Source organism: Mytilus edulis, chromosome 4 (genome assembly GCF_963676685.1).
Source record: "Mytilus edulis chromosome 4, xbMytEdul2.2, whole genome shotgun sequence".
Classification (NCBI taxonomy): domain Eukaryota; kingdom Metazoa; phylum Mollusca; class Bivalvia; order Mytilida; family Mytilidae; genus Mytilus; species Mytilus edulis.
In genome coordinates, this window is record NC_092347.1 from 92,458,757 (window position 1) to 92,478,812 (window position 20,056).

At 33.0% G+C, this 20,056-nt stretch overlaps 2 protein-coding genes across 3 annotated transcripts; one reads left to right on the top strand and one right to left on the bottom strand.

Annotated features, from left to right (window-relative positions):
• The first annotated feature begins 822 nt into the window (after positions 1–822).
• On the top strand, positions 823–5,181 carry LOC139521060 (uncharacterized). Its single transcript, XM_071314306.1, has 3 exons — positions 823–1,143; positions 2,014–2,160; positions 4,012–5,181. The coding sequence occupies exons 1-3, from the start codon at positions 930–932 to the stop codon at positions 4,422–4,424; spliced, it is 774 nt and encodes a 257-aa protein (XP_071170407.1). The 5' UTR covers positions 823–929; the 3' UTR covers positions 4,425–5,181.
• Positions 5,182–8,815: 3,634 nt separating this feature from the next.
• On the bottom strand, positions 8,816–16,081 carry LOC139521061 (universal stress protein in QAH/OAS sulfhydrylase 3'region-like). 2 transcript variants are annotated; one of them, XM_071314308.1, is made up of 5 exons: positions 16,018–16,081; positions 13,650–13,737; positions 10,744–10,827; positions 9,655–9,767; positions 8,816–9,254 (listed from the first exon to the last, which is right to left on the bottom strand). In XM_071314308.1, exons 2-5 carry the CDS (start codon positions 13,726–13,728, stop codon positions 9,060–9,062), a joined length of 471 nt encoding a protein of 156 aa, XP_071170409.1. In that variant the 5' UTR covers positions 13,729–13,737; positions 16,018–16,081; the 3' UTR covers positions 8,816–9,059. The 2 variants fall into 2 exon arrangements, with proteins under 2 accessions (XP_071170409.1, XP_071170408.1); XM_071314307.1 differs by lacking the exon at positions 16,018–16,081 and having other exon boundaries at positions 13,650–13,788.
• Positions 16,082–20,056: the final 3,975 nt, after the last annotated feature.

The window sequence follows — 20,056 nt, forward strand, 5'->3', positions numbered from 1 at the left end:
GTTGAAATCACGATAGGAAATTAAAATTTCAACCACGATTTCAACAATTTGAATTTATAAAAGAGCATAATTCATGTACATTAAAAGTGACGCCACCTAATTTTGATCTTGGTCTATATTTTGTGTTGGTAATCATTGTGTGTAAGTTTTATCATACATGTATTTAGTTGGAAAAAAATCAAGTTAAAGAACGGACACCAATTTTGACATGAAAAATTATCTTACTTAAAGACTCTACCTTACCGGCATTTATTTCACTGGCAAATGATTTCAAATGTCACTGATACATCCCGATGAATTAAGTTATCAAGTAGATGTTGGAAAAATCCAACGACATAATGGTGAAGGCAGTCTGGTCTGGTCATCTAGCTATTTCATATAATGGTGAAGGCAGTCTGGTCTGGTCATCTAGCTATTTCATATAATGGTGAAGGCAGTCTGGTCTGGTCATCTAGCTATTTCATATAATGGTGAAGGCAGTCTGGTCTGGTATTCTAGCTATTTCATATAATGTTGGGATGATTAATTGGTCTTACAGTTTCAGTTTCAACATGACTCTAAATTTACCTTGACAACAATTTTGTATATAAAAATGCACTTTAAACTATTTATTAACAAATCAATTCTGTAGCCAAATAAGTAAGACATTTTTATGTCATTGATTGTTATTGAATAGTTAATTGTTTTACTTTCCTTTAAATGTGTCAGTCATAATTCATCCGTAATATATCTTATTTCACCTTTATAATTTATTTCAATAGATATCTAGGTCAAACTCACCCTAGACTCCTTAAATCATAACACATGAATGGAAACATTCTTTTTGTTTCAATTAAGCTATGACAAAACACATTTCATAAGTGAAGTTATTGTCTTACTGGGGCTGTCTTGACTATTTGATAAGAATCGAAGACTCATAAAACAAAGTGATGGCATGTTGTGGCGATGCTTCCGGTTGGGCTAAAGTTGGTTTCATCTGCATCTTCCTTGCGTTTGGATTGCAGTCAGCTGCTTTTCTGACGAACTACTGGATGGTGTATAACACAGCTAAAGATCTGTTTGATATTAGAGTTGGGTTACTCTGGTACACAAATTGTACGTCTGCTTGTGCTACTTCTACAACTCCAAGCAGTTACCATTCGTGTAAGTAGAATTTGTGATTATTTTTCTTCATTCAAACTGAAGAGGGAGGATAGGAGGGGTCCTGATCCCGAAATCCCGAGGTCCCGAATTTAAAAAAAAATAAATCCCGACATCCCGGCCGAAATTCGAAAAAAGAATTCCCGGATCCCGAAAGGGCCAATCCTGAAATCCCGAGCTTAAAAACACCCGATCCCGAAGTCCCGGTAAAGGTCATAACCCCCCTTACTAAAGCAACTGGTAAAGATGTTCAATTCGTAGATGAGGTGAACGAAAGAATAGAAATCTTACAGATTAATAGTTTTAAGTTTTATTGATGCTTTATTTGTTCCTTAATACTGTTCCTTTAAAAATTATTTTATTATGCTTTAAGTTTTGTTGCTGATCTTTTTTTTATTTGTTTTCTAATCACCGCAAAATTTGCTCATTAGGAGGTATGTGAGAATAAACAAAAATTGACAGAATTTTTTCAATCTTTTCGAAAATGTAGTTTTATTGTGATTGGATAAAAATTATAATAATAAAAATGATAGGTAACTTATCGTTTTTTCAAGCTACAGGTTTTTAAAAATGAAACATCATGTATTTTGAAAATGAAGGGTAAACTAAATGATTGAACAGTGAAAAATAAATACGAGAAGATAACTCTTATGAAAATGTTTTCAAAATATACATCTAAAAAAAAAGATAGAGTCACCGTACTTCTTCCGCTGCTATAACATACTATAGAAAAAAATATATTGTCTATTTCTTTAGAAATTGTACAACTTCAGTTTGACCTCCCTTTTGTACGCTCATTTAAAAAAAAGAGACAATCAAGCAATATATTCTGTTAGTACAAATATTAGTTGTTGTTTTTTAATTTATTTTCAGTATTCTTCACCCTGACCAAGATATTTGAAGGTGTAACTATCGGACTATTTTTCATCATTGTTGTGATTTACGCCTTCTACGTGCTAGCAGACAGAAGCAGAACAAGGGCAACAGCCATATCTTTGATTATTATACTAGTCACATCGGGTACATACATATTGATATAACGAATAGATTATTATGATTACTAGCAACTAAGCCGGTTTCCGAAATCTTTTTAACTACAAATATAGCGATCACATTGAAAATTTGGTTGTCCGTTTTGTTGTTGTTTCATTTGGAATCGCCACCTATGAAATAATGCGTATGAAAATAATTATAGATTATTTATTTTTGTGTTGTCAAAAACTGTTTCGGTGTTTTGGATAAATTTTCAGACTTATTAGGATAGGATTCTGGAATCGTAGTAAAATCTTTGAATAATGTTTTAATCGGTACTAAAATTGATCTTGATTTTGATAAACTGAAAATAATAGATTAACTCTACGCAAATATGTATTGCTAAACAGTTAAGAGCTCTCACAATGTAGGTGAAGTTTGGCTATGCCTCAGGTCGTACATTTTACATTGCGATGACCTTGAGGTCATTCCGATGTATTCCTAGATTTCCATTATATAAATTAGTTTTGGGTTTGTAACTGATCTATAAGCATGATAAATACGCGAACATAAACGAGTGCAAAATAAGTTAACGTTCCTTATCGTTTGATATCAATACATCTCTTCAATAAATACTGATAGAAATATTTTTGTTTACAACATAAATTAATAATATTAAAATGTTTTGTAGTTGGATACATAAGTAAAAAATTATTGATAATATCAATGCACACGTACCGGAAAATTGTGTTAAGGTGTCATACCACCAATTACTACCTCAAATTTAGAACGTATGTGAAAGTAGGCCTACTCGGACAAAAAAAAGTGCATTTGATGTCATTGTTCACCTAAACTAACCAACAAATTTGCAGAAATGAAAGCTTTGTTGAAAGAGAAATATATTAAGACCATTTTGAGCCAAAATTTACCTGCCTATGAGTTTGCATTAAAAATTGAGGATTAATGCGCTCCATAGTCTACTAATTTAAGATTTCCAGAAAACCAGGGGTTATTTTTAGTGGTACCTCCTTTCGGAAGCTCTCTGCTTTCTTATATGATTTTGAATGTATGTTGAAAATTGGCATGCAGAAAGGTGACACCTGTACAATTCAGGATATACCTAGTTTCTATGAAGTTAAACTTAAGGTAAAATATTTAGAAAGCTGTGAAAATTGCAAAATTTGGTTGAACAGATAGGGACTTTTAATTGGTGGTATGACACCTTAAAGTATGCGGAAGAATATCTCAAAGAACGTTTTGCTTTTGTGCAATTTTTTTTTTTATTTTTGTTGCGTCGTACCTCAATCTATATTGAATTAATCTATTTTAAACTGGTATAACCCTGTTATGTATTTATTGGTTGACGTCCATTGCTGTCTGTCATATCTATTTTCATTTTATATTGTTTTTTTTATAAATCAGACCAGTACGTTGGTTTTTCGTTTGAATTGTTTCACATTTTTCATTATAGTTGACTACATGATTTGGGTTTTGCTATTACTAAAAGCCGTACAGTGACTTTTAACTGCTTACTCAGTAAATACAATCAGGCTCCTTACATCCACAACAAATCGGTTCTGGTGATTAGTTTGCTTGCAATCATACCACATATATCCCGGTTATTTGTCACGTGATATGGGGGAACAAATGGTAAAAATCCATTGTGTCCCTAGTGTGACATACCTGATTTTTTGACGTGTTTTGTTAAATCATTACTTGTAAATTGTTATTGTGTTTAATCAATTGTATTTTTTTTTTTATTAATTTGCTTTTTTGAACTACTGGGACTTGCCAATATACTGACTAGGGTTGAAATACTGAAAGTTACAGTCTGTCATGGATATCTCTAAGAAATTATCATCTTTATGAAGATTAATAAATATGTTTGTTGTGTTACAGTACTATTTCCGATTGCTGGAATTGTATTATGGATCCTGCAGATAGATTTTCCATATTTCCTAGCGTGGTCGGCTGGAATGTCCATGATAGCAACAGGATTAGCATTTTTTTCAATGCTATGCTTGATTCCAGATTTAAAAGAATATCCATACTACAACAAAATGGCGATCGTTCCAACGGACAATTTCTTTGATGATATGCAGTATCGGAAATACGATACTAAAAAGAACACGTATGTGGACAAAGACAAGATTGACAGAGAACCGAAACGAAAACCTCACCGGAAAGATCCATATTCGATGAAAGATACTTACATGGATGATGAAATAGATAGAAAAGCCCTAATGGTAACTCCATCTAGACCACCGAGATATGATTTTCTGAAGCAAAATCCATTTTCAACAAAATACTAATATCAGTTACTGGATATACTATGTTCAAGTGCAACTTACGATATTTACAGAATTTTTGTACAAGTTATCAGTATTCCGATATCCGCCTTCTTTCACCGCCATTCTATTCCCAAAATATACCATTTAAACGCACTGTCCCCTTTGAGGAATAAAGCTGCAAATGACGACTAACTGGGTAGATTCGATATACGAAACATATCATACCACTAAGCACTAAGCACTCAATTCATCGTTTAGTGTCATAAAAACTTTGTATAAGTACAAGACTGTAGAATGTAGCCCTTTAAGCATGATAATGATAAGACGGCAAATCAATGCAAATTGAATTGGTTCTTTTAATATGCTACGAGTTTATGAAAAACTCTGATATTGTACTATAAAGTGTACAAATTACAAATTTTACATGCATAATTACGATTTGAACACAACATATGAATGTACGAGGACCTGTGTTTTAATCTCAGAACATTGATGTACTTTTGTATTATCATTACATATATATGTAAAATGTTGATCAGTTCTATGATCTTACTTTTCAGTTTATCATCAAATGCAAAGATTCTTATAAGTCGTCCCTCTACAGATTAGACACATTGCTCAGTTATACTAAAGAAAAACATTTTAAAACGTATATTATATCTTTAACTTTTATGACTCTTGTGATGTATTGTGTATTGTGTTATATTGTTAATTTCATATATGCTATCAACCCTATTGAAGTATAATTGCATTAAATAAACATATTATAAAACTATCATTTGACTGTCACGATTCGTTTCTGTTGTCAGTTAACTAGTTCACGTCACCTTATTGTGAAAAAACCTCATCCAATGAAATTAATTGTATAATATAAATGTCAGATGCAAATGATAGTTTCAGTGGTGGTCGTTTGTTGCTGTGTATCATATTTGTATGTCGTTCATTATTTTGTACATGAATCAGGCCGTTAGTTTTTTTTTACCGTTTTACATTTGCCATTTCGGGACCTTTTATAGCTGACTATCAGCTGTATGGACTTTGCTTATTGTTGAAGGCCGTATGTTGACCTATAGTTGTCGGTTTCTGTGTCACTTGGTATTTTTTGAAGATGTTTTAAATTGGTAATCGAACCACATCTCCTTTTTATATGGTAGTTATTTAGTTCATTAAAAAATTATCGATGACCACCTATAAGTATCATATCAGATACTCACCCCTAACACCACATTTGGCACCCTTTTAACAGTAATCATTCCCGACATTTTGTAAAAACTGTACCTTGATTACCGAAGTGCTTAAAAGAGGGGAAGTCAATCTGTATGGTTCGTAAAATGGCTTCGAATATAAGAAATCCCATATTCCGGTGTCAGTCTAAGTATTTTAGTGTTGCTATTAATATTGTCTTGCGATAAGTTGGTCAGTATTTGTGTCGCTTGTATATTGTCCCGAGGATATAAAAATATTTTGATTTTATATTTAGCATTGTATTCCTTTTTAATTACCTTAGGCCATTAACTGCTACGAGACTCCTTATTTATATCAACTGTCCGTCCGTTTACTTTTACAAAAATCTTCTCTAAAACTTCTTGGACACATTTTACAAAACATGGACACAATCATCATCGTGTAACTTGATTTAAATAAATGTCTGATGACGCTGCCTGCCAAAAAAATGGTCGACAGTGCTAAATATAGAACATATCGGTTAAATGAAAGTTTGTCTACTATTTTGAAAGCCGCTATAAATAAAGAAAATCTGACAGTTCAAAAATTCTACCACTTGTCTCTCTTCGTCAAAACTGTCAGACGACTTCTTATATGAGATAGTGCCCTTTTAAAAATGACAAATTCTACTATTCGGTTTACCTATCATCTTGTAATCTTTAAAAGATAAAGAGAAAATTTAAAGGCAAAATGATCAGCAAGACAAATAAGTAAACTTAGCCGAAATCGTCAAAAGACTCTTTATTAGAGTGTTTGTCCTTTAACGACGATCTTAACCATATTCATTTTGCTTTTTTGCCTAATATCTTACAAAAATTTATTAATTCCTGGGCAAATGATTGGCTAGTTAAATTCAATCCAAATAAAACTAATATTATGTTATTTAGTAACAAAAATTCAAAAATATAACTTGATTTTTCATTTTGGCGGAGTTCAGGTAGATACGGTTACTAGTCATAAACATTTAGGCATATTTTTTAGCAGTGATTGTAAGTGGACCAAGCATGTTGATTCCGTTTAATAGAAAAGGTATCAAAACAATTAAATGTTCTTAGACGTTTGAAATTCCGACTAAAAAGGGAATATTTAGAAAGAATATATTTAACTTTTATAAGGCCTGTTCTAGAATATTCTTCTGAAGTTTGGGATAATTGTGGTCAGTTGAATTCTGAAAGATTAGAAAAATTACAACTGGAAGCAGCACGTATTGTCACTGGTCTAACAAGCTATGCTAGCACTCAATCACTTTATTTAGAGACGGGATGGGAAAAATTAAAGACAAGACGGGAAGTGAAGAAATTAACTTTATTTTACAAAATTATGAAAGAGGACGCCCCAGAATACTTATTAGATTTAATACCCCCTACAGTTGCAGAAACGAACAACTACAATCTACGAAGCAGTCAAAATATATACCAAACCTCTAGCAGACTGTCTCTTTATCAGGAATCATTTATTCCATCTAGTATCAAACTGTGGAATTCGCTCGATTTAAGTATTAGAAATGAACTTTCTTTAAATATGTTTAAATTAAAAATTAAACAGAAATATTTTAAAAACAAATCACCCCCTACATATTTCAATATTGGCGATAGATATTTAAATGTTTTACACGCAAGATTAAGAAACAAATGCAGTGCCCTGAACATGGATCTGTATCACGCAAATATTAAAACTAACGCAATGTGTCAATGTGGTTTTTTATATGAAAATGCTCAACATTATTTCCTCTCTTGTAAAAAATATACAGTGCAAAGGAAAAAAATATTTTTTGAACTTAGAAAAGAAAATATACCTACCGACTTTGAAAATTTAATGTACGGCAATGCTTTGTTTAATATGAACATAAACACGCTAATTTTTATAAAAGTGCAGAATTATATTAAAGAGACCAATCGCTTTTCATAGTTTATAAACATTATGGTTAAATATATACCAATAACAATGTTATTACTTTTTGTCGACTTCGAATGCAATTGTTCATTTTTTCCTAAGACATGGATCATCCATTTGATTTTATTGTCCATCAGTTGACAACAACACTTTAATTTAATTGTTCAAAATACAATAAAAACTTACCTTTTGAGTGAATATTTATTCCAAGATTAAAACAACCTATTATCTTTCATAAAAATTTACGGTAAACTCGACTTTTAGGAATCGATGAACCATGTCGTATAAATTCTTGTTAATTTCGTGTCTTCATATTAATATTGTTTATGATGTTATTATTATTTATTTCATATTTGTTCGGATATGTATTATTTGTATGTAATGGAGAAGACGTTCTAAGTTGCAAAACTTGTGTCCAATCCTATTGTCAATGTTTTTTGGACAATAAAATATGTTTAAACTAAACTATGATTAGTCTGGGGACATAAATTTTATCAAAAATATAACTATGCAACTCTTAAAAATTTAAATGCAATTGAATTTATTATAGGATTTTATAGGACATGCTTACCTAGGAAAATTAGTCTGGGGACATATATTACTAACATCGGACTAAATATACTAGTATATTCTGAAACCATGGACTTTTTATACTAGTAATATTTGTCCGCCCAGACATATTTTACCAGGACAAATTTATCCCTTACACTAATACGCTTCCTTTATTCCATCTAACTTATTATTCGATGCTAAACGACAACAATATACAAGAAAAAACACACGGAAAGAGGTGCAAAAATGCTGGAAAGCGTCAGTGGTTTCTACGGGATGCGATCCCGCGATGTGTTAAATTACTGATTTAAACATAAGTTTCGAAGTAACCACTCGACTACGCCAACACATTCTATTAGAGAGAAATATAAATATATATACCTGTACATTTAAAAACTACCTGTATAAGATCATGTGACGTAGGTAATTACCCGGTAAAAGGAAAAATAATTAAGTTATGGAATGTTGATTGTTCAGTCATTGTTGACTCAGATCATTGTGATAATTGATTTTTTTGTTTTCTTAAAGGTTCTGGCAACTGTTAGTTGCACATGGGATACAAATCATTGCTTACACCGATCCGTAGATTAGGTCTTAACCAACTGTGCCAGTCTATAAGGCATTCGTGTTTTAATTTGCGAATATGTCTTGGAATTTTGTCTTAAAGATGACAATCAGTTGTTTTACTGCACAATGGTAAATTTTTCCCGGTCCAAAAACATGTTTACAATATAACGAACTGATTTGAATGTATCTATTTATTTTTAAGAACAGAAAAAGTTTAATCGATTATCAAAACGGGTATATTTATTGCATCTTACTTTAAAATATCAGTATAAATATCGTCAAAACTGACGGTATGGAATAAATATAGTTTACCCAATAACTTGGCATTACATTTATGATATATTTTCATAATAATTTAAAGTATTGACCTAATATCAATCTTCCTGTATTTTGAGATCATACATATATATTTTAGCAGTGTTAATGTCTACAAACAAAGACAGGTACATGCGAATGGTGTAAAATGTAGTCGCTGACACTGCCGACCATTGTTCTTCTGATCTGTCCTAAACCCCGACAGCCTGTGATTATCATGTCCGCTTTCTTTTCTTCAGCAGCCTTTATGATCCCATCTCCTGGTTCGCCGATTACTTTCACTAAATCTACATCATGCAGCTGTCAAATAGATATTTCAATGAATTGTTAAATTAATTAAAAATACTTACTAAAATATACCTAAGGGATATAGACTCGCAAGTCCAATTAACAGAGATTAACGCCATCGCCAAATAGAAACGCAGGACCTCGTTAAAAAGAGGGAAACTTTGATAAAATAACTCAAAGGCGGATTTAGAGTGGGCCCGGGCCCCCCTTTTCTTGGAATAATTTGGTTGAAATTATAGGGAATCACTGGAGCATGACCAGAGCGGACCCCTCTAAGGCGGTTAGTGGGCCCCCACTTATGAAAACTTCTGGATCCGTCACTGAATAACCCACTATGAAATATTTCTTGCCCCAGAAAAGGTCTGCATATTGTTGAGTACTACTATTATAGTTTGTGCACACATATACTCACTCCAAGCTTTTTACAATCCGCTACATACTTCTCCATCAGCTCTTTGGCTTTCTTTTCTTCTGCTGCGAAAGCGTGAGTGATAGAATCGGGGTTACCTGGTACCATGGAAACAGCTGGAATGGTAGATTATATGCTTTGTAAAATTTGACAATACATCCTCAAAATTGTGTATTGTCATTTAATGAATTGTTATACTTATGACCCTCTTTATTCAAAGCACATCCTTACATTTTGAAAACGATATTGCTTTCATTTCATCACGACCAAAGATCAGAAAAAGTTTTTAATAACCATTTCAACCACAACTGAAAATTTTCAACAACTATGAGAACATCAAATTGTCTGCTATATTATCTAAATCTAGTTTTCGTAGGGTTCCATCTTATTTTCCTCAATCTAACGTGTATGTACTTGGTCATACTGAACAACAAACAATGTTGTGCAAGTGTCACCCTTCTAAAGACATAAACTGCAGTTTTGTATAAGATGTACTCTTCTCAACTTCTGAGTGCACAACCGATTTTCCAGATGCAGTTAAATTTTACTCGACTCCGATCCGTGCAGTCATTGCTTTAGTTTGAAAAGTTCCGTGTGCTTAGTAAAAACACACATTTTTAAGTCTATGATTAGAGCCAACTTTTAATAGAACTTAGACCACACTATAGCTACACCACCATTTGTTCAAATTATCTGCCTCTAAAAGAAATAGAAAGAACATGGCACCAGTCACGGAAGAGCAGAGCAATTATGGTGTTGGGAAAAGGGCACATGCTTTTTTCTTCTTTTGAATCATATAAGAGGGTTTCTTCCACATGTATAATACGTTAATGGTTTTGAAAAGTTATGGGTTTTTTTCAGTTGGGTCGTGTATATATGCATATATGATATTTATAAGAAGACACAATTGTCCTCACATTATGCAAGATCCTATGTGTAGTTAACACGTACATAAAACACTGAGTCCCAAAATATTACTGAAAATAATATGTAACATGTTTTGTGAAGCCCCATCTTGTAAGCTATCTTCTATGTCAATATACACATTTCGCCCTTATACTAATAAAAAAGTATTATGCTATTGATACTTACATCCATACGTAAGATGTTTTCTGTGGTCAACACAATGTGTTAGCAAAACTTTGTCCCCAGATTTGTGAACATTTTCAGTATACCCTGTAAAACACATACACAACTATTGATTTATGCAAATTAATGTTTTCAAAGTCAAGTTTTGATACTGATTATATATAGTATGAAATTCAAAACAGTGTAGCTGTGGCCATTGATTGACACATTAAAATCATTCATTGACTGGGACAATTTAGGTGAACGTTTGTATGTAACGACCAATGCTCACTATGTACTTTTTAAAGAAACTTAAACTATGGAGTCACCGAAGGTTCTCAAAACCTAAATAAAGTAATTCGAAAAATTAATCAGAAATAACACGATATTTTGATTTATATCAATTATATAAATCAAAACACAAAGTTTATTCCTGATTAATTTTTCGAATTATTTTATAATTAAAGGCGTTAAGAAACCTTTGGTGACCCCACAGTTTAAACGTCTATCGTAGGTACGTCATGAACAGTGGTTGTTACAGACAAACGTTCACGTAAATTGTCCCAGTCAATGGATGATTTTGATGGGTCAATCAATGGCCACAGCTACACTGTTTTGAATTTCATGTATGCAGACATCCTGGTAATGTCGTTTTGAATTTGGACTGTTGCACTTAACTAATACCCAAATGCTGTTCTTCTGTGGTCTGATCATTGCTTTTCATTCTTTACTTCGCAGCAAAGAGTTTCAAATTCAACTATAGTTAGGTTGAATGTGTGATTAAAATCATCAAAACCAATGGCCTTAAGTTAGCGAGAGTGGCATTCAAACTATATAAAGTTGATCAAAGCATGGAAGTATAATTTTACTTCCATGATTAAAGTTAGGACTAAAGAACAAATAGATGAGCGAAGTAAAACCCCATCTTGTTAAACATGCCAAGTTTTGTTGTAAAATAATTAGTACCTTAAGCCTCGGTAATAATAATAATAATAATAATAATAATAATAATAATAATAATAATAATAATAATAATAATAATAATAATAATAATAATAATAATAATAATAATAATAATAAATTCTTTATTTAAAGAGGGTAACTCAATTAGAAATAGTCTAATTTTCATTGAGGCCCTCAAACAAAATACATGCATACAGTTAACTTTCATACATTCATACATTAATTTACAATATATATTACTAGTATATACACAATTCAATCATTGAAATATAAAAAGGGTAATAAATGACAATATTTGATATAGTTTTGTTAGAGGAAAACAAATTAGTTGACTTGCATATAATTTTCAAGAAAATGATTATAACTATGTTTCTTGAATAATTCCACATTAGGACATTTTTTTATTTCGAGTGGTAAATTATTCCATACTTTGGTTGCAGAATAATGAAAAGATTTTTTATAAAAATTTGTATTTGGTCTTGGAACAAAAAGATCATTATTAGAGACAGATCGTAAGTTGTGGCGTTGGACATCATCAATATTTAGTATTGCTAAGTAATCAGGTGTTAGCCCATTTACAATTTTAGACATTAGAATTGATTGTTGGTATTTTATTCTTTTGGTCAAAGATAGCCATTTTAAAGAAGAAAACATGAAATTAGATGGAATAGAAATATCGCATTCCAGTATAATTCTTGCTACTCTTTTTTGAAGTTTTATGATTCTATCTGAATCTTTTTGTAATAAATTTCCCCAAACTGAACTACAATAGTCTCAGTGTACTGACCGAATAAAACGGATGTGTAACGAATGCATAACGGACACACACCGGATATGCAACGTACGAGAAACGATAACGTACCGGACAGAACGGATGTCGAACGTACATCCAACGGATGAGTACCGCATAAAACGGACACATAACGGAAGCGATCGGATAAAACGAATGAACAATGAACAAGATCTACGGAAAAATTAAAGGCGACTATAATAATACATGTAAATCGCATAAATATTCAAAATGTTTCTGTGTAACTGGTTTTGGTTTGTTCTTCAAAATGCCGCCAAAGGGCAGTGTCTGGCCAGAATAAGAGCTGAAGTTGATTGTGAAGACGTGCATTTACGTTATGAATAATAAGAATGCATGAACCTTAAGAAATCTGACATACAAATAATTGGCATTTCTGACGCGAACTTTTCAATTGGCATTTATCCGTTTCAGATCCGTTCATCATCCTTTTTATCCGTTAAACGTCCAGTAGAAGTCCGTTTTTTATTCGTTCAACGTCCGTTTTATCCGTTAAACGTCCGGTAGAAGTCCGGTGGTGAATTTATCTTTCAGACCTCCAACGGATGTATAACGGATACAAAACGGAAACGAAACGGACGAGTACCGTACAAAACGGACACCAAACGGACATTTAATCCGTTGGACGTCCGTTCAAAGTTTTGAACATGCTCAAAATTTTCCACCGGACAGAACGGACGTCGACGGATAAAACGTACGCTTAAAGGACATGCAACGGATATGGACGGACGTCTAACGGATAAGAACGGACGTCTAACGGACATGAACGGATTGAAAAAAAGTTATCCGTTAGGCGTCCGTTCGAGCTATCCGGTAAGGTGTGACCGAGGCTTTAACGATGTCATTTTTCAAAGAAATCTACGAATTATGATTTGAACGATGCCTAAAACACAAAATTTCGGTACCTCCGTTGGTCAATTTTTGTTTTTAAAACACAATTTATTATCTTTTAGCAGTATTTTACAAGTATTTCAATCTATTGTGCCTGCTTATATTTTGTCGGTGTATTTGGATATTATATGGGTAAAGAGTAACCCAGTTTGCAACCATACGATCAAGTTTGTCATGTAGTCAACGAATGACCACAACATAAATTGAAACACTAGACTGAATGAATTCCAGCGACTATAGGTTAATCCGATATCATGATATAACTTACATTTCAAAGCGAGATCTGAATGTTTGCTTCCATCGACAGCCAGGACACATATCCTTTGCTTCTTCTCCACTGTATCCATCTTTTACGACTATAAAATAAACAATCAAACATTACCTTGAACGTTGATAAAAATATGTTATCAGATAAAAAAATTATATAATTATGTGTAAATATAAAGGTGTATTCTTCAGTGAGATTTACAGTTTTATTGGTGTCCTATTTTTTGAGTAGGTTAAGTTAACACGCATATTCGTTTTCCTTATACAGTATCTGTATGCATTATATACACCGATGAGATTATTAACCCGTATGGGGTCGCTAATATCACACCAAGATGGTACGGTTAATGCAAAATGACTGATTTTGATTAATTTATGCGTCTTTCAGCAATCTAGGTCTTTCTGCAATATGGCCTCATCTTAATAAAACATAAATGGGGCAGAATATGCAGTAACATAGAAACATATTTTAGCGTAAATGCGCTTTAAAACAATGAGTAAGAAATGATGTTTTTAATACTGCTTACAATGGAGCTACTGGACCCACTAATGATTCTGAATGGTACAATTATACAATGGAGCTACTGGACCCACTAATGATTCTGAATGGTACAATTATACAATGGAGCTACTGGACCCACTAATGATTCTGAATGGTACAATTATACAATGGAGCTACTGGACCCACTAATGATTCTGAATGGTACAATTATACAATGGAGCTACTGGACCCACTAATGATTCTGAATGGTACAATTATACAATGGAGCTACTGGACCCACTAATGATTCTGAATGGTACAATTATACAATGGAGCTACTGGACCCACTAATGATTCTGAATGGTACAATTATACAATGGAGCTACTGGACCCACTAATGATTCTGAATGGTACAATTATACAATGGAGCTACTGGACCCACTAATGATTCTGAATGGTACAATTATACAATGGAGCTACTGGACCCACTAATGATTCTGAATGGTACAATTATACAATGGAGCTACTTGACCCACTAATGATTCTGAATGGTACAATTATACAATGGAGCTACTGGACCCACTAATGATTCTGAATGGTACAATTATACAATGGAGCTACTGGACCCACTAATGATTCTGAATGGTACAATTATACAATGGAGCTACTGGACCCACTAATGATTCTGAATGGTACAATTAAGACCATTTCTTTGATAGTTTTACTACGTCATCATAATTTGGTTGATCGTTATAAAATTTATGTTCAACCGATAACCATGTATATATTTTTATTTCCCAAATTACAAGGCCCATAAAGGGCATAAAATCAGATACAGAGAGACGAAATATACCAATTAAACTTACGACCGAGCAAAAAGATCCTCACAAAAAAACCCAGCGGTATTCTCATGTCCTCTGCATGGAATGTAAGTAGATCCTGCTCCACATGCGGCATCCCGTCATGTTACTTGTGAGTACAAAGTCGCTGATAAGTCTTATCCGGTAAAGATTGCATATTTTGGCGTTAATATTGAATCACTGATAAGGTCTTTGCATCGGAACTAAACACATTTATTCTAAAAACAGTTGTTGACATGACACGGGTTATGTTCTTCTCATATATGTTATGATGGTATGATACTAAACCCCGAACGGGAAGGATTGTGCCTGATGTTCATATGAGGAAATCATAATCTTTCAGTCAGTTTAATTGAAGTCTGGAGTTGGCATGTCAGTTAACTGCTAGTAGTCTGTTGTTATTTATGTATTATTGTCATTTTGTTTATTTTCTTTGGTTACATCTTCTGACATCAGACTCGGACTTCTCTTGAACTGAATTTTAATGTGCGTATTGTTATGCGTTTACTTTTCTACATTGGTTAGAGGTATAGGGGGAGGGTTGAGATCTCACAAACATCTTTAACCCCGCCGTATTTTTGCGCCTGTCCCAAGTCAGGAGCCTCTTGCCTTTGTTAGTCTTGTATTATTTTAATTTTAGTTTCTTGTGTACAATTTGGAAATCAGTATGGCGTTCATTATCACTGGACTAGTATATATTTGTTATGGGGCCAGCTGAAGGACGCCTCCGGGTGCGGGAATTTCTCGCTACATTGAAGACCTGTTGGTGACCCTCTGCTGTTGTTTTTTATTTGGTCGGGTTGTTGTCTCTTTGACACATTCCCTATTTCCATTCTCAATTTTATGTTGTAATAAAGGAAAATATAACGGGATTGTAGTTACGATAATGGTAGTGTATCTTCATCTTCACAACTTTGAACCTTTGATTTAATAGCCCATTGTTATCAACAATCACATATCAAAGAAATCATGATAGAAAATGCAAGCTCTGGGAAATCGTATCAACTGGGTGGTATATTAATACTCACTTTACAGGACCGGTCTTCACAGGCGCTGAAATGTTGCTGCATAGAAATGAAACGTTCACAATTTTGAAGCCGAGGTCAATTCTCTTTTCGTGAAGTTATGTTCTCAACTGATCCTCATTAACTGTCAATTTCTAAATGTTAGTCATGACATGAGGCCGACTTAACTGTATCTGCATGCTGTGTCCTTTATTTTATTTCAAGTTCGATGGGATAGATCCATTCAACTAAGATAAGTCACCAAACATTTTATTAGTGAGAAGACAAACTCCTGTATGAAGTCAGCTCAAATGTATAAAGGAACAAGTTCCAAAGAATCAAGAGATACACAATTGGGGTCCCCATGTTTCATGCTGATTGTTTTTTTTTAACACGTTCTGCAAACGTCACACACATGTTGGTTTGAACACGATTTGTTTGTTTTTACACAGTACGATTTATCCCTCACAAAAACAAGATACATTGTATATGTATAGATCTACGTTGGTCGTACTTTTTATTTGAAACAAAGTATTATAGGACCAAATTCAATTTTTTTTTAGTTTGGACTGGATCTGAATACCTATACATGTGTGAATGGTAGAAAAGTTAAATGTCTTATACTATTACAAGAGGCAAAATATCTTCGAGGTCTTTGGATTAAAAAACAAAATGTTAAGGAAACGACCAATTAACTTTAAAGGGGGGGGGGTATGTTTTCATTTCCAAAAAAAAAATATCTTATTCCCAATTTGATGGAAAACAAATATTGTGGTCGAGCAGAAAACCAAATAAATTATTCTGAATCCAGATTTCTCCAAAACATATACGGTGATAAATTAAAAAAAAATATGATTTGACTATCAGTGTCGAAAAACTAGAAAAAATTACCCCTCACTTTTTGAAGTTAAATGGTTGCTTTGAGGTCCTAGCATGTAACGTTGTGTGATCAAAGTATCCAATAAGGTTAAGCGAAATCGAGTTATTCCTCTTTTGTCGAAATGAACAGACCTTTGAATATTCAAGGTTGTGGGGTTTTATTTTGAAGTAGCAATACCTTATTCCGTTATAAATCTGTTTATGTAATGTGATTCACACACGATTATATTTTTCTTGGAATTAGATTTTGAAAAACGTGATATATTTTTGGAGAGTTGTAATCAGTATGGTATAGGTATAAGAAATGATAGGTACAGAATAATCTTTGTTAAAGTAGTATAGGGAGGTACATTTGTCATCATTTGTATTTTCGATTGAACTAGTTTGACACAAATTGTGGTAAAGGATACTTTCAAAGCTTACGACAATGACATCGAGGCCTTTGTTGGCAAAGGAATGTTTAAGGAGGGATCTTTTCTAATGCCAAGCGGCCTGAAAAGTATGTGACTAGCTATACCCTATATGATATCTGTTAAACTTGTATATGTTTATCGTTATAAATGTTTACACCGGCCGGTCGACCTTTCCTCGTTTATGACACTGCAAAATGCGACGTATCTTTTGGGTTTTAATTGTCATGAGAAATAAGATAGGCTGCCACTTAGTGAAGCAGAATTAATAACTTATCCGGTTTACTTGGAGTTTCCGCTGGGATTCTTGTTGTCAATAATTATGTTTTGTGGAACATTTTTGTTGTCAACCGCCCAACGCGTTGCGGGGCACATGGAAATATCAGGAGTCCATCCGTCCATCCGTCCGGTCGTGTTAGCGCTCTCGCGGGTATACCGGTAATTCTTGATATATTTTTTTATAAAACTTATACTATGGGTTATGACAAGTTCTACAATTGTGGACGACCGACTTTTTTTTTTAAAGAGCAATGAATTTATGGAAAATGGACACATTAGCGCTACAGAAAAAAGTGGCTATTTTTATAGTTATTACCCTTGTATCTTGGAGAGATGAAATATGTGCAACGGCAATGAAACTCGATTCTTTTATCATTAGTTTAAACATATTTCTTTATAGTGGATTGGAAAACAGTTTTGCAACTTATATTAATCCCCTTTTATCATTGTTGTTGTGTCTTGTGAAGCCTTTACAATTTGATCGACGGGTTGTGGGTATTATAACGGGCACTATTGGTCCCGAAATGCGTATTAAATTTGGGACCAATAGTGCCCATTGTAATACCCACAACCCGTCGATCAAATTTAAAAAATTGATAGTCCTGGAGAACATGTTTTATTTATCATTAGTTGGAATTAGTTTCGACCTATCTTTCAGTAACTGCGAGACTCTTGTTTTTTGTTTTTGTTTCTTAATAAGACTCTATTGAAATGTTTTACATTTTGTCATGATTGGGCCTGTTATTTTTTACTTTACTAGTATGGGTGTTGCTTTGACTATACTAGTATGGGTGTTGCTTTGAATACCGATAGAATGAAATTCAAAACAGTGTGGCTGTGGCCATTGATTGACACATTAAATTCATCCATTGACTGGGACAATTTACGTGAACGTTTGTCTGTAACGACCACTGTTCACGACGTACCAACTATAGACATTTAAACTGTTGGGTCACCAAAGGTTTCTTAACGCCTTTAATTATAAAATAATTCGAAAAATTAATCAGGAATAACCTTTATGTTTTGATTTATATAATTGATATAAATCAAAACATTGTGTTATTTCTGATTAATATTTCGAATTACTTTATTAAGGTGTTGAGAACCTTTAGTGACCCCATAGTTTAAGTTTCTTTAAAAAGTACATAGTGAGCAGTGGTCGTTACATACAAACGTTCACCTAAATTGTCCCAGTCAATGGATGAATTTAATGTGTCAATGAATGGCCACAGCCACACTGTTTTGAATTTCATTCTATAATTATTTGCATATTCGTATTGTGCCTCAGGTTTAATGGTACATAAGGAAAGCAAATATACATTGGAACTTTCTGCAGAAAAAATATGCCATTTTTTTAAAGAATACGTTGGGCAGTGTTTCGACATTGTGTTTTAAAAGTCATTTTTTATTTAACTTTTGGAGCTTGACCGTTGCGTTGTTTAATGTGGTTCATAACACCACAGGGAGACAACTCTGTAAAAATCAGCTGAACGTTATTTGTTTCGCACCACCTTCAAGACATTACAAAGTTTCTGTCTAGTTTCTGTTGCTTTTTAAACGTAATATAAACCAAAACGTTGTTTAACTGGTAGATTGTATGTGGCGTTGATTTAAAGAACTGCGAACTCCTTTATATAGACTCTAAAAATTAAATTAAGCTACAAATTGAAGAACTAAAGGTATTTATCATTTTGAATACACAATAATATATGTAAATATTATCAAGGGCAATTGAAATACTTTAACTAAATAAACTCCTAACTGCACAAATAAATGAAATATTTGAATAAAATTAAGTCAATATGTTTCTATCTGGAATATATTACAACGAAAACTTTGAAAATATTGTATTTATTCAAGAAAATATCCGGGTGACTTTGAAAGGAATACACATTCCTTATATTTTCTGATTTACTTTTGATTAAAAACCTGTCACGTAGTCTCAGATAAAACCATTGTATGATTCGTAAACAAATTTTGTTTTTCATTTTTTTTTTCTTTTGTAGAAAAGCTTTAACTAAACGTATTAAAAAATGTAAAAAAAATGGTTTGAAATCTACGTTGATTAGAAATAGTGAACTTTAGAATCTTAGGTTCCAACTTGTGCAAAGTTTGTCCTTTGCCGCCTCACGTGTTAATGTATTTATATATACATCTTCGACTTTCTATATATGGTTTTTTTCTATAGAAAGGCGCTTTTGACGAACGTAATTTTAAAATATATTTTTTGTTATATCTCAACAGAGCTTTGCATAAACAAATGAAAACTTTTTTGTATAACATAAACTTGGTGCGTCTGGACGAAAATGTATGGTACCCGACTGCTAGCGTTTTATGTTTTTTTTTATTTTCGAAGTTTACTGGCGGTAATCTTGGACTGTATAACATTATTAGGTTGGATGCATGCAAACAATTTCGAAAATAAAATAAACAGCTGCAACACAAACGTTTGTCCATTTGTCCATTTTAATGTTTAGATTTTTTAAACAGAACTG

Coding starts and splice junctions, on each gene's coding strand:
- LOC139521060 (XM_071314306.1), top strand. CDS start 930: ATGGCATGTTGTGGCGATGCTTCCGGTTGGGCTAAAGTTGGTTTCATC. Junction 1,144..2,013: donor TCCAAGCAGTTACCATTCGT/GTAAGTAGAATT, acceptor ATTTATTTTCAG/TATTCTTCACCCTGACCAAG. Junction 2,161..4,011: donor TATTATACTAGTCACATCGG/GTACATACATAT, acceptor GTTGTGTTACAG/TACTATTTCCGATTGCTGGA.
- LOC139521061 (XM_071314308.1), bottom strand. CDS start 13,728: ATGGATACAGTGGAGAAGAAGCAAAGGATATGTGTCCTGGCTGTCGAT. Junction 9,768..10,743: donor AAAACATCTTACGTATGGAT/GTAAGTATCAAT, acceptor CTACCATTCCAG/CTGTTTCCATGGTACCAGGT. Junction 9,255..9,654: donor CGGATTGTAAAAAGCTTGGA/GTGAGTATATGT, acceptor TCTATTTGACAG/CTGCATGATGTAGATTTAGT.